The sequence below is a fragment of the Panthera onca genome, chromosome A1, assembly GCF_046562875.1.
Source record: "Panthera onca isolate mPanOnc1 chromosome A1, mPanOnc1 haplotype 2, whole genome shotgun sequence".
Taxonomy (NCBI): Eukaryota; Metazoa; Chordata; class Mammalia; order Carnivora; family Felidae; genus Panthera; species Panthera onca.
In genome coordinates, this window is record NC_138339.1 from 187,561,986 (window position 1) to 187,584,450 (window position 22,465).

General features: G+C 32.1%; 1 protein-coding gene across 14 annotated transcripts in view; it reads left to right on the forward strand.

The window, feature by feature from the left end:
• The window catches only part of RBM26 (RNA binding motif protein 26), an 88,643-nt gene that overhangs the window by 55,465 nt on the left and 10,713 nt on the right, over nucleotides 1-22,465 (forward strand). For 12 of the 14 annotated variants that reach the window (XM_060636876.3, XM_081795023.1, XM_081795020.1 and 9 more), the window contains 8 exons: nucleotides 938-1,063; nucleotides 1,490-1,564; nucleotides 3,219-3,386; nucleotides 4,930-5,034; nucleotides 8,163-8,363; nucleotides 10,673-10,759; nucleotides 19,235-19,348; nucleotides 21,084-21,922. In XM_060636876.3, the coding sequence (XP_060492859.2) occupies nucleotides 938-1,063; nucleotides 1,490-1,564; nucleotides 3,219-3,386; nucleotides 4,930-5,034; nucleotides 8,163-8,363; nucleotides 10,673-10,759; nucleotides 19,235-19,348; nucleotides 21,084-21,173 (966 nt within the window). In that variant the 3' untranslated portion in view covers nucleotides 21,174-21,922. Of the gene's footprint in view, nucleotides 1-937; nucleotides 1,064-1,489; nucleotides 1,565-3,218; nucleotides 3,387-4,929; nucleotides 5,035-8,162; nucleotides 8,364-10,672; nucleotides 10,760-19,234; nucleotides 19,349-21,083; nucleotides 21,923-22,465 lie in introns of those variants that run through there. The other 2 variants (XM_060636882.3, XM_060636883.3) reach the window with 1 other exon arrangement.

Genomic DNA, 22,465 nt, shown 5'->3' on the forward strand with positions numbered 1-22,465 from the left:
TCTTTGGAAACTTTTTTTCCTCTGGAAAGTTACACTGTTCACACATACGGTTCCATGTTTAGTTTTTATAACATTCATGGATTTCCCTTAAGGGATCTCTAAACTCCTAAGAACCAGTAACTAACCACTCCATTGAACCTACAACTTTTTGCTTTTGAAGGATAAAAAAGGTAGCCTGTACAGTTTATTTTCTTGAGTTGACCCTTGTGTGGAAAAGATTGTCCATCCTGATCTATCATCATTTCAGTTTAATTTGGTGCAAAAGTGTTCATCGAGTATTGACTACGTGCCCTGGCACTGTTTTAGGCACTGAAGATAGAGTGATAAACCAAGCCAAACATCCCTACCCTCATGGAATGAATTTTTGAATTTGTAAGGACGTTAGATGCCATCAACTTAAACATTCTCATTTTAGAGATGAGCAAGCTGAGGCCCCAAAAAAGTGCCTAAAGTTAACCAGGGTCTCATAATTATTGGTAATAAGGTTTAGGTACTAGAAAAAGCACAAAGAGGAGAAAAACATGGTTTTGTAGACAGGGAGAGAGACACATAAATTAATATATCATCAGATGATTTTTATTAAATATTTGAGTAACTGTAGGAATAAATTTCATGGAAGGATCTGGGTAGAAGAAATAAATGATTAGGGCTTTGTGACTATATCACGTCAGTGTTTTTTTCTTGATTTGAAGTTTTTGTATGTTCTTTTTTTTCTATAGGTATATTCTGTTAATTTTTTTATTTTATAGTTTAAGCCTCATTCATACCCTTCCTTTCAAATCGCTAAATGTGCTTTAGTTATTATATGTATATAATACATTTATTTCAATGTACTGAATTTTGACAAAAGTGTTTTAAAATTGAGTTTTATAGAAAACAAGATAGGTAATCATGAATGCTTGGTACATTTTTTAAGAAACTGAATTTGTATTGGTAGGTGTTGTCTACATCTACTGGCCTAACTAAAACAGTATATAATCCAGCTGCTTTGAAGGCTGCACAGAAAACCTTACTTGTTTCCACCTCTGCAGTTGATAATAATGAAGCACAGAAAAAAAAACAGGTAAATACAGTTAGCAGTGTACAAAATTTGCATGTAGGAAAGCTTTTCTGTGTGTGTGTGTGTGTGTGTGTGTGTGTGTGTGTGTGTATGTATGTGTGTGTGTGTGTATATATATATATATATTTTTTTTTTTTTTTTTTAAGGCTTATCACAAAATAGAGCTAAAAGAAAAGTGTATGTTGGCTGCCACTGAACTTTTATTTTTCATTGTATAGCAGTAAATATTAATTTGGGGAGGGGGACAAAAGGTTCTCTTGATTGGTCTTAGAAACTTACATACATAGTTAACTTTTGCATACCAAAACTTTGCATTTAATTGTTATTGCCAAGCTTCTGCATCCACAACCATTTGTCTCCTCTGGAATATCTGTTTATCAGAACAATAAACAGTAAGTATACTAGTGATATTTTGATATCTTTCTCTAGGAGGCACTGAAACTTCAGCAGGATGTAAGGAAAAGGAAACAAGAAATTTTAGAAAAGCACATTGAAACACAGAAGGTAAAATATTTAAGCTAGATTTGGCAAAATATAGATGTTATAATTTTGAGTAAATTTAATCTCACACTATATAGTTACTTTTAAGAAACTTTAAATTGATAAGGGTAACACTGAAATGTATATAAATGATAATGTGTATGTCAGTTGATTAATGTGTATTGGGGATGAAGAGCATACATTAAATGGTGAACTGGGGATTATACTGGTTTAAAGGAACTGTGGTGGCCGGTGAAGTAGAAATAAGGAATGTTTATCCAGATACGCTGCTACACAGTAGTTTGTCAACAGATAGTGAATTTGGAAACTTTTTCTCAGTGTTGAGATATGTACCTTTCTTTAATTTTCTTGGGATCCTCTACTTTTGTGTTGTCCAGTGGGGTAGCTAATAGCTACAACCAACTTTTGAGAACTTGAAATGTTACAAGTTCAAATTGATATGTGCTGTAAGTATATAAAATATAGTGGCGCCTGGGTGGCTCAGTCGGTTGAGTGTCTGACTTTGGCTCAGGTCATGATCTCACGGTTCGTGGGTTCGAGCCCCGCGTTGGGCTCTGTGCTGACAGCTCAGAGCCTGGAGCCTGTTTCAAATTCTGTGTCTCCCTCTCTCTCTGCCCCTCCCCTGTTCATGCTCTGTCTCTCTCTGTCTCAAAAATAAATAAACATTAAAAAAATTTTTTTTAAAAAATACATACCAGATTTCAAAGACCTAATACGAAGAAGAAAAGTAAAATGTCTCAATAGTTTTTGTTGAAGCTTATAACATTTTAGATATACTGAGTTTAATACAGTATTAATTAACTTTACTGGTTGGGTGTTTTTTGTTTTATGTTTTTTTATCTTTTTAATGTGGCTGCTAGAAAATGTAAAATTACTTATGTGGCTTACAGTATTTCTTTTGTACATTGTTGCTCTAGGTTATGACATTTAATTAGTGCCAGTTCCTGATTATGTCTCGTAATAAAGGTTATGGCATCTCAAAATATTAAAAACACAGAAACTTTTTACATATTGGCTTAAAATGTATCTTTTCTAATTTAAATTTGGATATACAGTACTTGATAAAGAAATCACAGTACTTGACACCAAAACCTGAAGCTACCTTGACTCATAAAACCTATATAATATGTGCTATCTTTCACCCCATATCACCTTGTTTATCCTTTGTTTCCTGTCCACGTTGGCGATACCATTCATACGTTAGCCAGTTTCTATTCCCTGTGACAAAGAAAGTAATTAATTGTTTTAAGATCTCATTATGTGAAGGGAACCATAAAACTTCTGTGCGTCTCTCTGGGTTGTAGACTACATTTGGAGTGGGAATACTTAGAGACCATAATACCCACAAATACATTAGAAAGTAAAAGTATTACTTTCTGAAGTATTGCTTCAAATTGACAGCTTTTCAGTTGAATTTCTTAAGGTTGTATTCTTTGAACTTACATTCTGAGAGACCAGTGGCAATGTAATTCTTCACAAAATGTGCCAAGATTAAGGCTTGAGTTCAGATAGCATCACCAAATCTGTTCTGCTGTCTTAGTGGTTGTAAGCCTTGCCATAAATATGTAAACTAAAACTAGTAGTTACTTATTTTTATATTTATTTTGCTATGTTTACTTTGTGTATCTTAGTTTTTCTCTTTTTAAAAATTTGGCAGATGTTAATTTCAAAACTAGAGAAAAACAAAGCAATGAAGTCTGAAGATAAAGCAGAAATAATGAAAACTTTAGAAGTTTTGACAAAAAATATTACCAAGTTGAAAGATGAGGTCAAAGCTGCTTCTCCTGGACGTTGTCTTCCAAAGAGTATAAAAACCAAGACTCAGGTATTTTAATTTATGTTGTTATTCATATTACTACTTACTGAAAACATTACAGTGCTGCATTGCTTAACATTGTTTTCCTTTTAGGTAATAACCTTTGCTTAAAATCTGACTGTTACATGCTAACATTTTCCCCTCCTTCATTAATTAATAGTAAATATATACAAACAAAACTCTATTCATCTTTTAAACTTTTTAGATTTCAGTTGGAAAGTCCATAATTAGAATATTTATGGATGATAATAATAATAATAATTAAAAAGATATCTTGAGGACAAAGTGATACAGGTACTTGAATGCTTGATGAATACTTGACTGAAGAGTTTGAACTTTGTAAGTTCATAGTCTAAAAGGTTAATAAACAAAAGTAACATTTTGACAGCATTATATAGAATTGATTAAAAGGAGGGAAATTTAGATAGATCAATCCATTAGATATAAATAAGTAAGGAAGATAATTTTACCTGATAAGCAATTTTTTTAAAACTTCGGAGTTATATAGTATTTATACTTGGTGTTGTGTGTATGTACATACATGTGTAGAATCATGAGTTCATATTGATATTTCTGATTCTAATGCAACACCCCAGGGTTCTTTTCCTTCTTATTCCATATTTTACCTTTGTGTTCCCATAATGACAACTTGCTTCCCACTAACACCAATACGGTACTCATTTGCACAGTCATTTAATACATTCCAAATAGTTCCAGAATTGCTACAAGAAGTCCACTTCCAACGACTAAGTAAAAGATTCAAAATTTATTTGTATTCTTTAAAAGTTCACTGTATATTCGACTAAGGATATAGAGTCAGAACTGTGGCCTAGGATTACTTTTTTTTTTTCTTTCTGCGGTTATGTTATCAATTTGGTAAAGTTAGGTGTATTTCTATTGATAGTCTGTTTTGAACCCCTTCCCTTCATTCTTGCTGATTTAACATTATTTTGAATAAATAAAACATAAACATGATTCAAAAGTTAAACTATATAAAAAGGTATATATAGAAGACCGTTTCCCTTTGATTCCTGCCACTCTGTTCCCATTCTTCCCTCCCTCTTGGCCTGTATGTATTCTTTCCTACATAAAAGCATACTGTATAGCGCTCATTAACACTTTGGGTTTTTTTGTTTTTCTTTTCCCAGTTATTTCCTGAAAATTAGTTCATATGAGTCCATAGAAACCTCACTTTGGCTTCTGTACGGAAAATGAATTATAGGGAAATCAGCGGAAGTAGGAACAAATTAGGAAGCTATTGTAGGAGTGTAGACCAGACATGATTGATGGCTTGGACTAGGGCTGTAGGACTGGATGGAGATAGAGAAGGAATGTATGGATTAAATGGGAATTTATAAAAGTTCTTTGTAAAAAAAAAAATATATATATATATATCTCTATATATATATGTGTGTGTATATATATATATAAATACAGAAACTATTATATATATAAGTAATATATGTATTAAAAAACATTTTTTATTAAAAAACATTTTATAAATGTAGGATATGAATTATTGTCATTTAAATTATTAATTACCATTTTCTAGATGCAGAAAGAATTGCTTGATACGGAACTGGATTTATATAAGAAGATGCAAGCTGGAGAAGAAGTCACTGAACTTAGGAGAAAGTATACGGAATTACAGCTGGAAGTACGTTTCACCACAACTACCCAGTATGCTAAAGATGAGCAGATGTAGTAGGCATGGTGGTCAATTTGAAAATGTATCCCCTCATCCTAATCAATAATTGTTGGTAGTCTCTGATAAATACAGGAAAGAGAGAAGAAGTTAGCAAATGTTTCAGACCTGGTAGATAAAATCGTTCATTTAATGAGGGGTGGCAGCAGTTCTACCTCTACACCCAAGTCCCTCTACTTCTAGTAAGTTTGGTTCCTTTTCTAGCTCTCCTCCCTGAGACCAAAATCTATTAAAGCCTTTTCAGGTATTCTTTCAAGAGATCTTCTGTACATATATAGGCATATTATATTAAATTGCTATACGGCCCAGACTTTTACTGGAGAACTGTATTGAAAACATGCTTACTTAAGTTTTGCCTATAGATGGTGCTGTGGATGTTTATAAAGGAAAATAAACTACTTTCTTCTCTAGTTTAGCTATATGATTATTTTTTGTAAGAAAAATCTAGTGACATTATGAAATTATTACAAATTAGCATTTTGTAACATTTAGCAAAAAGATGTTTAAAATTAAATGTAAAAATGTTTATATTTTGAAGTACAGAGACATTAATGCCATCAATGTAATTGGTACTTGCCTATATTTATCATCGTTTGATGCCACAGTTAGCATTTTTTTATGGTTCAGGTTATTTTGCTTCATCTGAGAATTATGGGGTTTTTTCCCAAATTTGTTAGCACCCTGGTGATTTTTTTTTCTGACCTAGGACAGATCTGAATTTAGTACTGGCGTCCAGGTATTAACGTTAACAGACTTCACATTTAGCAGCCACTTTGCTTGTATTAAAGCTCTGTCTTGTTTGTCATAGGAAATCATAGGATGGCCTCTAACCCTGTGTACATCTTACGTTCTCTGGAAAGTTGGTAGGGCTGCCTGTACGTCTTAGACAAGATAACAGGTTTTGAAAAACATGTATTTCTTTTATGTTAATATAGAAATTGTGTTTTCTTTATTATGGAGGATACTTGCTTGTGTTGATGGGACTTAAGCTACCACATAAAAAGTTTGGGCGCATAAAATTTTAGTAAATAATAGTTCTACTAGTATTCTTTATTAGTCCATGCTTTGGTTCTCTATCATGATCTAGCTAAACACTGAATGGCATTTTCTGCTTTTCTTTTATGATCGCTAAACTTTATAGTTTGTAGTTACTATTAGCATATGCAGATATTATAATGCAGTATGTCCCGGAGTGTGTCATTTAACATGCCAGTTCCATTCTTTGTTAACAGATCTTAGTGCAAAAACTTCTAAGGCCAAATAAATTTGGAAAAGGTTAAACATTCTTTTTGCCATAGGATTTCTTAGAGGTTTTTAATTTGTGAATCCTTAAATATACATAATCAGTATTCCATATTGCTCAAATTTATTTGTCCATGGACCCCCTTTTTCAGGCAACATTTTGAGAGAGTATTCCTCAGAGCATGCTTTTGTGTATGCTACTCCCATTATGAACATTAATCCTTGACCTGTGAAGTTTATTATTTGGATTTTAGGTTATTACTTTAGCTAATGTTAATTAAGATGAATTGTCTTGAGATGAAGAAACAAATATTACTACTTGAAAAGATCTGTCATTGGTGCCTGCTTGACATTTCCACTTGGATATCTCACATCCTCAGACTCCCCCTTGTTCAGAATTGAGCTTATCTTGCCCCTAAATTCCATCTACACAGTTACACAAACCAGAAATCTGGGAATCTTCATTGATTCCTCCCTTTCCTTTATTATCCATATCTAAGTAGTTACCAAGTGTTATACGTGTTACTTCCAAGTATGTCATAAATATGTTTTCTTCTCTCTTACTTGTATTGCCACCAGTGTAGACATAGCTTCCATCCTCAGTTGTTGGGGCTACGTTAGTAGCCTACCAACTGCTTTCCCAGCTTATTCTCATCTTTCTTCTACTATGTTCTTAAAACTAGCAAGAATAACATTGTAAATACTGATTTATTGTATCACTCTACTTCTCTACTTAAAATGTTTTCACTGGTTTTCATGGCTCTTAGGACAAAAATAAAAATCTTTAATTTAGTGATCCTTAAAATTTTTCATGATCTGGTTCTGCTTATCTCTGTGGCCTCATTTCTTCGTCCCATGTGGTCCAGTTACACTGGATTTCCTGTATTTTTGAGTACGGTGTTTATTTTAGCCTTGATTCCTTTGTTCATGTTGTGGCCCCTACCCCTCACCCTTACCTTGCTTGTTCTTTGTTTCTTCTTTGAGTCATTGAACACATACTAAATATCTACAGTCTGCCAGCTGCCATTGTAAGTGCTAGGGATCAGGTGGAGAATAAAACAAGGAAAAAATATCCTCATGGATATTCTAGCATATTTATTGAAGATCTTGAATGTTCTGTTCAAGTCTTTAAGTAAAGCATTTCCTTACTTTTTTAATTACTTCTCATTAATATAATTAAATAACTTGGTTGCCAAACGTCTCTTTACCCCTCTAGGATTTGAGTTTCAGGAAGGTAAGGACTCGAGCATAGGAAGTGCTCTTTAAATATTTGTGGAATGAAGGAACGGTGTGCTTTTCATGTGGAGCACTGTGGTGGAATAGAAGTTAAACATGCTACATTGGTTGTATGATGATGTTAGTGTAAGTGACCAAAGTGATAATTTGAGATAATTATACCTACTGAAGCCACCAGGCAAATAAATAGACACACTGTATTCAAAGGTCCTAAGTGGAAAAATTAATTTATTGTATATTAATTATGTATCTATGTATTAAGCTAGTGAAGTAACATTTTCATACCGTGTATTATTTGGAAATCAAGAATTGCTGGTCATCTAATGATACAATCTGAGATCTTGGAAAATAACGAACTTAGAAAAAGGCACATTTAACAATTTTAAACATGACTTAAATATTACTTTGTTTGTTTTCTAAATGCATTAGCTACCTAAGTTTACGCTCACTTTAAAAACTAAAGCCTTAAATTATGATACCCTTTTCTAAGCCAGTATTTGAATATGATATCAGATTGTATAAAAGTTTGATAGAGTATGTATAACGTGTGGCTTGTGTTAGAAATTGTGGCATTTAACTTGTGTGTCTATAATCTCTTCAAGGCTGCAAAACGAGGGATTCTTTCATCTGGTCGGGGTAGAGGAATTCACTCAAGAGGTCGAGGTGCAGCTCACGGCCGAGGCAGGGGTCGAGGTCGAGGTCGAGGTGTGCCTGGTCATGCTGTGGTGGATCATCGTCCCAGGGCATTGGAAATTTCTGCATTTACAGAGAGTGATAGAGAAGATCTTCTTCCTCATTTTGCGGTACTTTCTTACTGTCCAACAAAACAAGTACTGATAGTCATTGTTGGGGATAATGATTAAAGGAGAAATTATGAAAATGATGAGTAATTTAATCCCATTAATCTGACCAAAGGGTTTGATTAATCTATAATTATCTTTTGTTAATTATTTAAAAAGCAGACATATTTTTGTTTGTTTATTATCTGGAAGAAACATTACCATTCTTAACACCTCGTAGGCCTTCAGATACTGTGAAATGAATGATTTAAACTTTGCTATCGCAGAGGGAAAAGTTCAGTAGTTTAGTGTCATTTGATACTTTTAAGGGAAAATTTAACATATGTAAGCCATCCAGATTTTTTTAAATTACGATGGAATTTTATTTGTTAATACTGTATTCTTGATCTAGCTGACCTTAGAAATGAAGCAAGATGAAATTTTGATATATGATCTTGAAGTTGCCTTAGTCAGTGCCAGGGTATACAGTCTAATACAGACTGACTGACTTATGAGAAAGGAGAATGAGATTCTAGTCCTGGCTAAGCCATTATTTAACTTGGACTTCCTGGGATCCATTTGGCTCATGTGCAGAATGGAAATTATATTTGTTTAAAGGCCGTTTCAACTTAAACGTTGTGATTAGTGGTATCCCAAAGGTTAGTTACTAAGCGTCAGTCATGCCCTCAGGCCTATAGTAATTGCTCTGGAGATATGTAGGAAATAACCAGTTCTTTACCTTCCAAAGATTTTATATATATTATTTTAACACAGATAAGTTAAAGTAAATTATAAACATAATTTGTGGCATAATCAAGTTACGTTTATTAAAAACTGTAAGTAGTAACTTAGAGAAGTATCTTTTACACAGGCATATGATCGGAAAAGGATAGTAGAAAATTTCATAAGGCAGTAAAACTGGAACTTAGATCTTGAAGGATCAATAAGCTTACAGAAATGATTAAATCTTTTTGGAAATTCAGATTTATATGTTTGACAGTCACATTCTAAGCTGTTAACAGAAGTTACAAAGGTGAAACTATACTTTGTTGGGACATAGAGAGTTACTGAAAAAAGTGGTATATGTTTATGAAATTACTAAAATTAATATTTAAGGAAGAGGAGTCTGGAAAGTCCAAATTTAGTAGTGGTAATGCACATTTAAAAATGATCAGTCTTTAAGAATGCAGGTTTAAAGTGTAGTTCTCTGTCTCAACCTGGAATTTGAACCTGTGGCAAGTAACAGAAAAGAACCTACATTTTCATAGGACTGTTGACTGTTACAAATTGTGATTAACGAAATGCTTTCTTTAATTTACCCACTGGGCCTGGTGGTGGTGGGGTGGCAGTAGTAGTGGTAGTAGTAGTAATAAAAATCATAGAGCATTTATTTCGTGTCAGATATTATTCTGAGTGCTTTATATAATTCAATATATTATGAATTATTTCAACAACTCTCTGAGGTAGGTGCCTTTATTATGCCCACTTTAGAGATGAAGATGAAGCATGAAGAGATTACGTAACTTGTTCAAGTTCACAAAGCTAGTACCTGACAGAACAGATTCTAGAGTCCATTATCTTCATAGAAATTTTCGATATAGAGTGTGTGCGTGTGTATTTAATGAGATTATAATTATAATTTTATTTTGGGGTAAAAAAGAAGAAAGGTATTAGTGATGATATATAAAGGACTAGAAATTTATATGATAAAGGTTGTTTGTAGAAAAATCTTTCTACATATGGAAAAAATAAAATCCAGCAAACCAGAAGCAAGCATTGTTTAACATGTTTAACTCTTTATAAGAGTGTGGTGTAGAGGAGTATGTGTTAAGAGTGAAAGCAGGGTCAGTTTGAATGTTAAACTTAAAAGACCTGGACTCTTCTGGTATTTAACTGAATTACTTTGGGAAAATTATTTAAATTCTGACTCTTTTTATTTGCACCATCTTTAAATTGAGAACAGCACACACAAAAATATGAATTCTGAGGATTAAATATTCTGTTTTAGAAAGAAGGTGGCACGTTATGGGATTGGAATAATGAGTGTACAAGGAAAGGCAATAAGGAAACCCAGTGTTTGACGCTCTTTCGTTGATTTAAAGCACAGTTCAATCAAGTATAAGTTTCCCTAATTCTAAAAAGTGTAGAATTGTAAACAGGACTACTCTTTATCTTGTAACATCAAGTACTAAATGAATTATTCATCTTTTTTTCTGTTAATCACCATGAATTGTTATATATTCTGGGTTACATTTATTGGTGTTTTAAAAACCATTAGGATTTTGGATGTTTCAAATATTTATTTGGAGAAAATACTTCTTTTTAATTTAAAGCAATATGGTGAAATTGAAGATTGTCAGATTGATGACTCTTCACTTCATGCAGTAATTACATTCAAGACAAGAGCAGAAGCTGAAGCAGTAAGTATTAGAAATCTAATTTATTGAAAATTCAGATTTAAATGTTTTGTAAATATTTCTTTTAAGTTTTATATAAAGGAAAACATTTTAACTTACTAGATAACTGCACTTTGACAGTAGATAGGTCATATGAATTGGAATTCATGGCCACAAAGAATGTCCTAAAGCAGTTAGGCAATTCTGTTTATAACATGATAGAATAGTTACCAAGTTGAATGTTAAGTTGTATTGTCTTGAGACACCAGCATTTCTCCTTCCTTTCTCTTTCACTTGGGATAGGGCCATCCCACTTTCCATTACACTTTTTCTCAGCTGGCCCAGAACAAAGTCTGCTTTGGGAGAATGAGTGATGAGAGATAAGGTAGAAGCTAAGATATAATCCTGATGGCAGTCCTTCTAAGCCATCTGTCATCCGCCACTTACTAGTCCCAGTAAGCTGAACTCTAAAGAAGTGTCCCTAGCTTAGCATACCCCCAACTAGGCCTCTACAACTTTTTGCAACGTATGATATATAGCTCTAGCTTTTAGGGTCTTTATAGTAATCTTAAGCTATGTATCTTGAATTGTCTTTACAAAGAATGGTCAAGTATATGCAACCTTGTCTTTCATCTGGGTTTAAAAGATTAAAAAAAAGGAAAATGGATATGAGGTGTGGGAGATTTATAGGAAATGTTTTTAGCCTTGTGTGTTCTTTCTTCAGGATTATAGAGAGATACATGTACCATTTTGTCCTTGGAAAAATGCTGTAAGAGTTCCAAACAGTTAACCTAATGTGAATGGAAGAGTGGTATGCCTTTCAGAAGTTTTAACTTGATTGTGGTCTAAGTTAAAGTTTAAAAAAACTTTCTAAATTGATTTATCTTCTTTATAGTGAATACTCCTTGACAACACAATGATACCTTATTGGGGACCTAACCTGGTGGGAGTTGCTCTTGGGGCATTATAACCAGTAAAAGAGTGTGGGTCTGAAAAATCTTAGTTAAGCATTCAGCTGGGGCCCTGGAATAACTAGTTTTAAGATCAGTGATGTAGGAAGTGGATCATTTTATAGAATAGGAATGGATCCTAGAGTTATGTTTTTTTAAATCTCGTTTGGGTAATCTTTTCACTTAAAGATCGTTTGTGAGAGTATTATTGATGAGAGTTTAAAACTTCTTAAAACTTGTATGTATATATGTTACATTAAAAACTAAACCCTTTTTAAAATACTTTATAATTTTTTTTTTTTTTTTTTTTTTTTGAGAGAGAGAGGAAGGAGTCAGGTACTTAACCAAAGTAAATCTTTGATCAGGTTTTTTCAAAAAGTATTATTGAGTATAAGTTAAGAATAAGCTTCCTTTAATTGATGCTTTAGTGACAATTTTCAGTGTAATGTTAGGTAGCTTGAGTATGTCTCTTTATGTTCTATTTTCTAGGCAGTAGTCATAAAACAATGGTAGCTGTCATTGTTAAAACTTCTCCTTGCTTATGTGACTGAGGAATAAAAACCTCTTACCCCTGAAATAAGTATTGGAAGTTTTGCTCTTACAAGATTTATTGACATATACCTTCTTTCTTGGGTGTTGCTTTTTCCACCTCACGTGTGTGTGTGTGTGTGTGTGTGTGTGTGTGTGTGTAATACAATTCATGTTTTCCAAATGAATAGCAATCAATTCAAAAGACTAGGGATTAATGCGTAAACAAGACTTTAACGCTGAATTATATGGAGTTTGAATATGTGACAAAATAAGTTAGATATAATAAAGAATTACCTTTTCAGAGTAAATACCATTTTAGTTGGAATTATTCAGTAGGCTGAAACGAAGAACTACCATTGCCATGATACACATTTGAAATTAAGTTATGGAAGTTGTTAAATCATAATCATTTGCTTAAACCAAAAAATTCTTAAAATTTTGTAACCTTCCTATTGTAGAAGAAAATAGAAAATTAAGTTGAAGCTGATCTTCTACAAGCAGGGTATATAGGCTAAGGCATTGGTTTTCAAACTTCTGGATATCCGGGATCATTAACGTTTAGGAATTTAAAAATTAGTGTGTTGACATAGAGGTATCAGTTTTTAATTTTATCAAGGAAAATGCGTTAAAAGTACAAACGAAATTTCATGCACCATCATCATCATTTTATAGAATAAATAAAATTTTAACACCAAAAATATAAGAGGATATAAACTCAAGGTAAGTGATAAGTCTTCCCAAGGGGGAAAAAAAAAATTGTCAACCTTTTTCAGTGTTTATTTCCAAATATATCATTGTTCTTACTGAACCATTGTCCTAGATGAGTGAATGAATGTCTTTGTATTTTCTATAATCCGTAGATGCACAATATTTCAAAGTGAAAGTACAAAATAAGGTACACGAGACATTCAAATATGACTGAAAAGTGAGAGATTGTCCCCAAATGGATATACCAAACATAACCGTGTTAATGGACTTTAAGTTGTTTTTATTCTTTTACAGTGTAGCGGTGAATATTCTTGGTGAATATTTCTCTATGTATGTATGTGAATATGACTATAAGATATATTCTTGATAACGTTATTACTGGATGAAAGGATATATGCATTTAAAAGTTCTGAAATTGCCCACCACCCACCACCCATATAGGTTGTACCACATTTGCTTGCCCACCAAAGATGTATGCGAGTGCCTTTTCCCCATACACTTGCCATATGTGTGTACTCTGCATAGTGGTTTGCTTATGTAAAATACATGGGTACATAAGCCATCGTGAGATATCAGGCAATTTTATTTTGGTAAAAATAGCAACTCATTTCATTTTTAATACACTTATATGATTGAAGTTGAACATTTTCGTGTTTAAATACTCTTTATTTCTGTTTCTGTCAACTATTTGTGTCATTTGCCTATTATCTTGCTGAGTTGTCTATTCTACTGATTTTTTTTTTCTGAATGAATTATGGGAATTCTTTATATACTAGAAAATTAGCTCATTAGTTCTAAACATTTTTATGAAAATTCATAAGAATTTTATTTGATGTAAGGAATAAACTAGGTGTCTACTTGATTTCATTGAGTAAAGCTAGTTTTCCCATAATTTCACCTGTAGGATGTAAGGGTACTCTTACTTAGTACTGTTCTCTTCCATTGATCAGTTTTCTTTCCATGTGCTTCTTCCTCATCTTTAATTAAGCTAAACTTTATAATATATTTTAATAGCTTTTCAAGGCTGTTGTTTGAATTCCCTCTTATTATGCCCAGCTATTATTATTCATTTTCAGAATCTTCGTGGTAGATGTTTATGTGTTTATTTTTCATATAAACTTTAGAAATTACTTACCTGGTTCTAAAAAGAAGAATACTTTATAGTAGAATTAACATCTTTATGATACTAAATACTCCTCTAGCATATCATTGTATTTCAATCCTTTTTTTATCCTCTGAGAGCATTTAAAGATTTTCTTTCTATAGATTATATATATATATATTTGTATGTATTTTATTTATATATAAGATGTAGGTAATATACATGTGTTGCAGATTATATAATATAAAATATATATAAACAATATGTATAATTTCTTTGTATAGGTAAATATATTAGTAGTTCTCCCCAATCATTTAACTTAAAGTTACTTTAAATGAGGTATTTTTTCCATTGTATTTTCTCTTGATTGTTTGTATGTAGAAAAACTATTTGTTTTTATTAAATATGTAACTGTTGTTTTACCAAATTATCTTTTGATAGTTTTATATTTTGTTCTTTTGGGTTTGTCAAGTATTCATTCAATCATAACACTAAGTAATGGTAGTTTTACCTTCGTCTTTCATGTTTATAACTTCTTACTTTGTGTTGTTTAATTGTTAGTACCTTCAGAAAAATGTTATTCAATAGGGCCACCTGGATGGCTCAGTTGGTTAAGTGTCTGACTTCAGTTCAGGTCATAATCTCACAGTTCGTGAGTTTGAGCCCTGCGTTGGCCTCTGTGCTGACAGCTCAGAGCCTGGAGCCTGCTTCGGATTTTGTGTCTCTCTCTCTGTCCCTCTCCTGCTCGCTTGCTCTCTCTCTCTCTCTCTCTCTCAAAAATAAATAAACATTAAAAAAAAAAAACCTTAAAAAAATAAAAAAAGAAAAATGTTAAATAACAGTAGTAGTAGTAGTAGTAGTTGTGTATTTACTCATTTACTCACTCATGAAATGTCATTCGTTGTCTTGTTCATGAAATGAATGAAAATGGTAAATGAATGAAAACATTTTTAATACTTTTAGTAATATATATGATGCTGACTTTTTAGGTGAAGGTAGCATGCAAATAATTCCCATTTTTTTTTTTTTTTAATTTTTTTAACGTTTATTCATTTTTGAGACAGAGAGAGACAGAGCATGAACGGGGGAGGGGCAGAGAGAGAGGGAGACACAGAATCAGAAGCAGGCTCCAGGCTCTGAGCCATCAGCCCAGAGCCCGACGCGGGGCTCGAACTCATGGACCGTGAGATCGTGACCTGAGCTGAAGTCGGAGGCTTAACCGATTGAGCCACCCAGGCGCCCCAAATGATTCCCATTTTTGAATGCTGTAGAGATTTTTGGGTTTTTATCAAAAACAGATTTTATATCATAACTTTTGTGTATTTGTTAGAAATTTGAGGGTTTTTGTTTTCTTTCATCTATTTATATTGTTTCCTAAAATTGAACTATTTGCTTCTGGTATAAATTCCCACAGTATTGTATTTCTTTGATAAATCCCTGAAATCTGAAGTCTGTTCTTTGGTTTTTTGTTTTTTGTTTTTGTTTTTGGTTTTGTTTCACTTTTAAAAAAAAATTATTGAGATATACTTGACATACAGTGTTATATTAGTTCCAATTAAGTTAGTTCCAATTAGTTAGTTCTTAGTTCCAAGTTAGTTCCAATTAGTTCCAATCAAGCATAGTGATTTGATAATTCTCTACATTATTCAGTACTCACCACAAGTGTAGTCACCATCTGTCACCATGTACATTATTACGGTTTTAATATTTCCTGTATTATACTGTTCATTTTTGTGACTTTTTATTTTTTAACCAGAAGTTTACCTTTTAATCCCCTATGTGTATTTCGCCATTCCCCTACCCTTTTCCCGGACTCTGGCAACCACCAGTTTGTTCTCTGAATTTAAGAGTGTTTGTTTTTGTTTTTTTAGATTCTGTATGTAAGTGAAGTCATGTGGCATTTGTCTTTTTCTGACTTGACTTAGCATAATAGTCTCCAGATTCATCCATGATTTTGCAAATGGCAAGGTTTTATTCTTGTATTTATTTTTACTTTTAATTCAGTTTTCAAAAGTAAAATTGGTTTGTAGGTTGGGGGAGTGGATATTATTTTTTATCAGTTATCCGTTTTACCTGACTTCATAGAAACTACTTGAAAAGTTTCCATTTTTTGCTTTGAGTTAATTTTAAGTAGCATTGGAGATATATTTTCTCAAAAGTTTAATAGAATTTATCTGTGAAATTATCAGGGTTTACTGATTTTAGACCATGTAATCTTTTTTTTTTTTTTAACGTTTATTCATTTTTAAGAGACAGAGGAAGACTGCGTGAGTGGGGGAGGGGCAGAGAGAGGGAGACACAGAATCTGAAACAGGCTCCAAACTCTGAGCTGTTAGCACAGGGCTCCAACTCACAGACTGCGAGATCACGACCTGAGCTGAAGTCGGACGCTTAACTGAGCCACCCAGCGCCCCCTAGACCATGTATCGTTTTAAAACCTTTTTCTTTAGAAAAGATTTGTTTATATATATATTTTCCTTTTCTGGCTTTACTTTGGTACTTTGGTAATTTTTCATTTGGATTATCAACTGTTTACATTGAGATGAGCAAATTTAATTTCTTTCTCTGAATCTTCCTCATATCTTTCTCTGAAGTTACTTGCTCCCACTTTCCTTTCTTATTTTGTATATTTTTATGTTAAGCCCCACTTCCACCTTTATGACCACTGCCACCTTGCTCAGATAAGCATCCCCTGGAATATATTTAAACATGTTTTTTTATTAACATTTTATAAGTAGTTATGAAGTTCATTTTTTAATGTACATTTTAATAAAATGGTGGCAGAACTCTTGAAGCAAATGCCACAGAAATGAAAAGCACTGATCTAGCTGATACTATATTATCAAGCATCAGTAACACAGTATGATACTGGACTTGGCCAAAAGATTCCACAGGTCATAGGACAAAATAATGTCAGAATAACCAAAAATATTCTGAAAAGCATGCCAAATTCATTATGAAATAAAGAATATAGTAATGGTATGGATAGAGACTAGGGCAAAATTGAGTCTAGAAAAGACATAATAAGTATATATAAAAATTATAGAGGATTACAAGGAAATGCTTTATTTAAGTCAGGAAATTTAAATTTACTGAATAATCTGTGAAGAGTGTTAGGACAATGGACTGTTAGGAAAAAAATAGTACATTATTATGTCTTTATTTTTGGTATCAAAATCAAGATGAATAAAAGTTTTTTTTCTTTTTTTAATACATATGACTAGTAAAAAGCTAGGGGATCTCTGAAAATAATCCTAGTGTGGAAAAGCTTTTTAAAGGACTGGCACAAGATAGATAAATTACAGAACATGAAAATTTAAGCTTCTTTATGACAAATACAACAGCAGTAAAAACATGCATTATAAACAAAAATCCAGATCCATTTGAGATAAGAGTATTTTGCCAAATATGACAAAATTCCATTCAAGAAATTAGTTTAAGTATGATGTAAAGTATGTTCCCATGTGCATATCATACATATGTATATACACAAACCCTTTTAGTATGTGTACAGGACTTTTTTTAGTGTATTGCAGAGCTTTTTCCCAAATTCTTCATGGAATGGTGGTTATCTCTTTGGGAAGATTAATCATGAATTACAATTTTTTATATTATGTGACCTGAAATATTTGAATTTTTTAAATAATAAAATGGATGGATTGCAGAACTTTTTTTTTTAACTTTAAAGATTTTATGTCGCAGATTATCTAAAATAAATTTGCCTCTTCACAAAGCAAGGACTCCGTTATCTCAAAAATTTATACAGCCAAATAGTCAAAAGTTTCTAATGGAGAACATTGATAAAATGTTGAGTACATCTAACTTTGAAAATCATCCTGTAAAATGTTAAAATTAAAACTTTAGAGAGTTGTAGACTCACCTTATAAATTTGAAGATGTGTGTGCTAAATATAGAGATTTATAATACTAGGTCATCAGAAATGTTTGTCAAGAACCTATAGAAAATGTCACTGAAATTTTTGGCCTTTTTTAACTAGATGAAAAGATGGACTTTCTGAGTAGACATTTTGCATGAGTCTATTCGAGTTCCTTACGGTAATATATGTATATATATGTACATATATTACTGTAGTATATTTTTATGTAATAGTTACAGGTTTAAAAACTTGCAAGTTGTTAAGTGGAATATCATATATAAGTACTTAAAAATTCTTTCAGTTACGTGACACTGTGATGAAGCCATGGACTAAAAACTCCTCCCGAGCTGCATTTTAATAGGCGCGGAATCTTTTAAATTTATCACGGATTTTTATGTGCAGATTTAAAATTTATACCTAGAGACTTTAATGTCATACAACTTATGATCAGTTGTCATTGAACATGTAATTGTTTCTAGATTTCACATTATGCTATACTTTGAGGTTGTACTATAAATCTTTTGTGACTATGAGTTATTTCAGTATGTTGCTAACATTGATTTATATTAGTTCATGTTACTTTAATTTGAATGGACGATTTCTTCACCAGCCACTTAATGTAACAAATACTAAGTTTAACTTATATCATATGCAGTTCTGAAAGCTTTGTAGGAAGTACTTTAGTTTCAATAGAAACATTCAGGGTTTCTTTTCTCATGGAGATACTTACGTTTTGTAACAGTGATATGTCATACATTGTATATTTAAAAATAATGTGATACTTTAAACTACTGATGTAATTTTAAAATAATATGATACTTTACGCATGCAAAATTATTATATTTGTTAAAGGTTTCCAGTTTGTAGTTACTACATATGTCATTCGTAAATTAACAAGAATTAAAATGCATTAAGATACATTTAGCCTATTGATTCTCATTGAGACTTCAGTTCAGAACCTACAGCCAAGATCTTGAAATGGTTTGAGATTGTTGCTTGAATAGCAGTTATCATTGTATTATAAACATGTAGACATAGTTCTCTAGTCAGATACCGGCCAGTAGTAAAGTAGTTCCGTTGAAGTATGAGAAAGTGTTCTTGTTTCCTGTTTAAAGGTATTTCCAATCACAAGACTGATTTTAGAAGTAAATAACCATAAAAAGTAAATTATAAATATAATAATAAATAGTAAATGGAGAAATAACCACAAAGTAAACGGATAGCTGTCTTCACTTTTGTTTTACTGATTTAAATATTAAGTACTGTAACATTTCATTGTTTTCTTCAGAAATTATTAATGTTCTACATTCTAATGTTCTTAATTGTTTTAGGCTGCAGTTCATGGAGCTCGTTTCAAAGGGCAGGATCTAAAACTGGCATGGAATAAACCAATAACTAATATTTCAGCTGTTGAAACAGAAGAAGTTGAACCTGATGAAGAGGAAGTATGTTTTTTTTTTTAATTTGTCTTTGCCCTCAAATGTTCACATTTTTTATGAAATGTGATTTTATGGCTGTGATTTTAACATAAAACTTTTATTCCTGAGCCATATTCCAGGCAGGGGATATCAGATAAATGCAGACAACTTTAAATTTTCTGGATTAATGAGAACTGTGGATTGCTAATCCAAAAAAAGAAAAGAAAAAGAAAATCATATATATATATATGTGTGTGTGTGTATATACATATATACATATATATATATACACACACACATACTCAGTTTTCATTTACTCTTAGAAAACAATAATTATTCATTAGATTTTTATCCACAGGAAATCTTGTAATATTTTAAGTTTAGAGTATATATCCTACTTATTTGCTTTATTAACATTTCAGGTTTCCTTTATTTTAATTCATATTGTTTTAGTTGATTAGAGTGAATGCCTGCTAAATGGTAGATACTGTGATAGGCACAAAAATGAATAAGACACGGTCCCTATCCTCAAGGAGCTTATAATCTGGAAAGGGGGGTGGTGACAGACACATAAAAAATTAATTACAATGAAAGGCAGAGTGATATGCTCAATAAAGATTTGAACAATACGCTGTGGGAACCCACGAGAAGGAGTGATTATTTCTGTCCAGAAGAATCTTGAAGAAGGTGGTGACAGTGGAGCTGAACCCTGAAGGATAAGAAAGCTTTCCATAACCAAGAGCTGGGACTGGGAATATAGTTGAGAGAGTCATTTTAGGTGTGGAAGAGGAATAGGTATGGAAGGGTCCCTTTTTCTTGGGTACAGCAATCAGTATGGTGGCTTAGAGGTGTAAGCATAAGGAACAGTGAAATGGGAGAGCACTTTGAAACCATACACTTAAAAATAAGCAACTCTATTTTAATCATGAAATAAGCTGTAGGAAAAAGTTGAGGAAGTTAATAAATAAAGGTAAGGTGGGGAACTGATTCCATGTTTTACCTTTGTTAGATTCTTGTAATGGCACTTCATTTTGTTTGAAGAGCATTCAAGGCTGTTATACATATCCGTAGTCAAATGCAAGAATAAAATGTGTATTTTGAAACTCATATACATGATTTGTCATTTTATATTTTAGATTATACCTTTGTCCTTCCATGAGTTTGAATTGAATGGGGAGAAAAGCAGGAGAGCTCCTGGTATTAGGTATTTTGAAAAGTTTGAAAAGCAGTCTGAGAAGCTTTTATGAAGGGAATGGGGAAAAGCAAGGAATTCTATAAAAGAAATGTTTGTTACATATAGCAGAAAAGAAATATAAATCTTGATAGACTTTTCTACAAGTTAATTGGTTGATTTAGTGTCCAGGGTTAGGGTAAGTCAGAGAAGATTTATTGATGTTTTCTTTCTTTCTTTTTTTTCATTTCTTTTTTCTTTTTTTTTTTTTTTTTCCAACAAAAGGTATTGAGCAATGTTTTGTAGGTGTAGAAGATGGCATAATTTGATTGAGTGAGGCAGGAGAAATGGCATGTACAAAAAGCTTACTTAGATATTTTTTTAGTGCTTGTTTGCTAGAAGCAATAGAATAGATACTGTAGAGAAACCATTGAGTGGATAAAGGTTGCTTTTCTTTGTTTCTTGAATATTGTAGCTATAGAAATACCTTTTGTATTCGACTCTGTTGAGAGAAATCAGTATTTAAAAGTGTCACCTTTTTTCTTTTCTTTTTTTTTTTGGGTAAATTCCTAAATGCATTTTAACCTAAAGTTTCAGGAAGAGTCTTTGGTGGATGACTCATTACTTCAAGATGATGATGAAGAAGAAGAGGACAATGAATCTCGTTCTTGGAGAAGATGATTTGACTGATCATTGATCTGCATATGCTAGAACTCTACCTGTGTTTCATTAGTATTATCTAATGTACTTTTACATATTTGTAAAAACAATTTTTTGGTAAAATGTGATGAAGATGGATTTCACAAATAGACAAAAGAGAAGAAAACTACCTTCTGATCCTGTATTTTGAAAGATTGATGTTTGCATTTTATTTCAGTAAACAATTGCTAAAGACATCACACTAGAAACATATGCAATGTTTTTATTACATACTTCTACTGAACATTACAGAATTCTTTGGGTTCTTTGTAATTTAATGAATAGGTCTAAAAACTTATGACCAATACTTGTTATAACTTAGAGGATTTTGTTTTACTCCAAATAAGGAATGAATTTGCATTTAAAATCTTAATGAATGTTTTCAAAAATGAATAGATAACATAGTACTCTAACTAAAGTCTCCAAGTTATGTATTCATAATATTACATAGTAGTATGCTTAGGCTTTACTATGTATTAGCCTTTTGTTGGACTTGTGTATGTATTTTACCATATGGGTTTTAATGATAATGGTGTATGACTGCTTTGCATATGAGTCCTTATACATTCAGATGTTAAAAATAAAGCGGAATGGTCTCTTGAAAAGAACAGAAAAGAGAAGAAAAGAAAATGACAAAAAAAAAAAGCCCACAAAGACCAAGACAATGTTCCTTGATTTTAAAAAAGAAAAAAAAAAAAAAAAAGAAAGAAAAGAAAAAAAATTAAAATAAATAGACCATTCCAGATGGTGATCTACCCTTCCCCCCAATTATCACAAAAGGAGCTATAATCACTAACTTATTAATAATGATTACTGGTACCTTTACAAATAATGTACAATCCAATGTTAAAAATTTATACCACTTCAGTTTGGTTTGATCCTATAAATTTTCAACAGCTGTCTTAAAATTTAAAAGCAGGCTGATTAGTTTGGAACCAGACTTCAAGTAGAGCTAACATTTGGTGAATAAGAAAACATCACATTACATTTTGGATGTATGAAAGAAAACTTGACCATTTGAAGATGTATGAATAAAGAAATGTACTATAGATACTACTTTAGGAAAACACTGTTTGGTAAGTGTTCCAGTCTGATATTTTAAGTGTGCATTTCCTATACTTTGTATAAAAATCTTTGACATTTGACACAATATTGTGATTTTTAAGTGGATTTCTCTGGCAAATGAACGTGATCATTGAAAGTTGATAAAACAGCAGTTTCAGGAAATAAATGCATTCTTTGTAGATTGAGGGGGTGGGAGATTACCTGTTTAT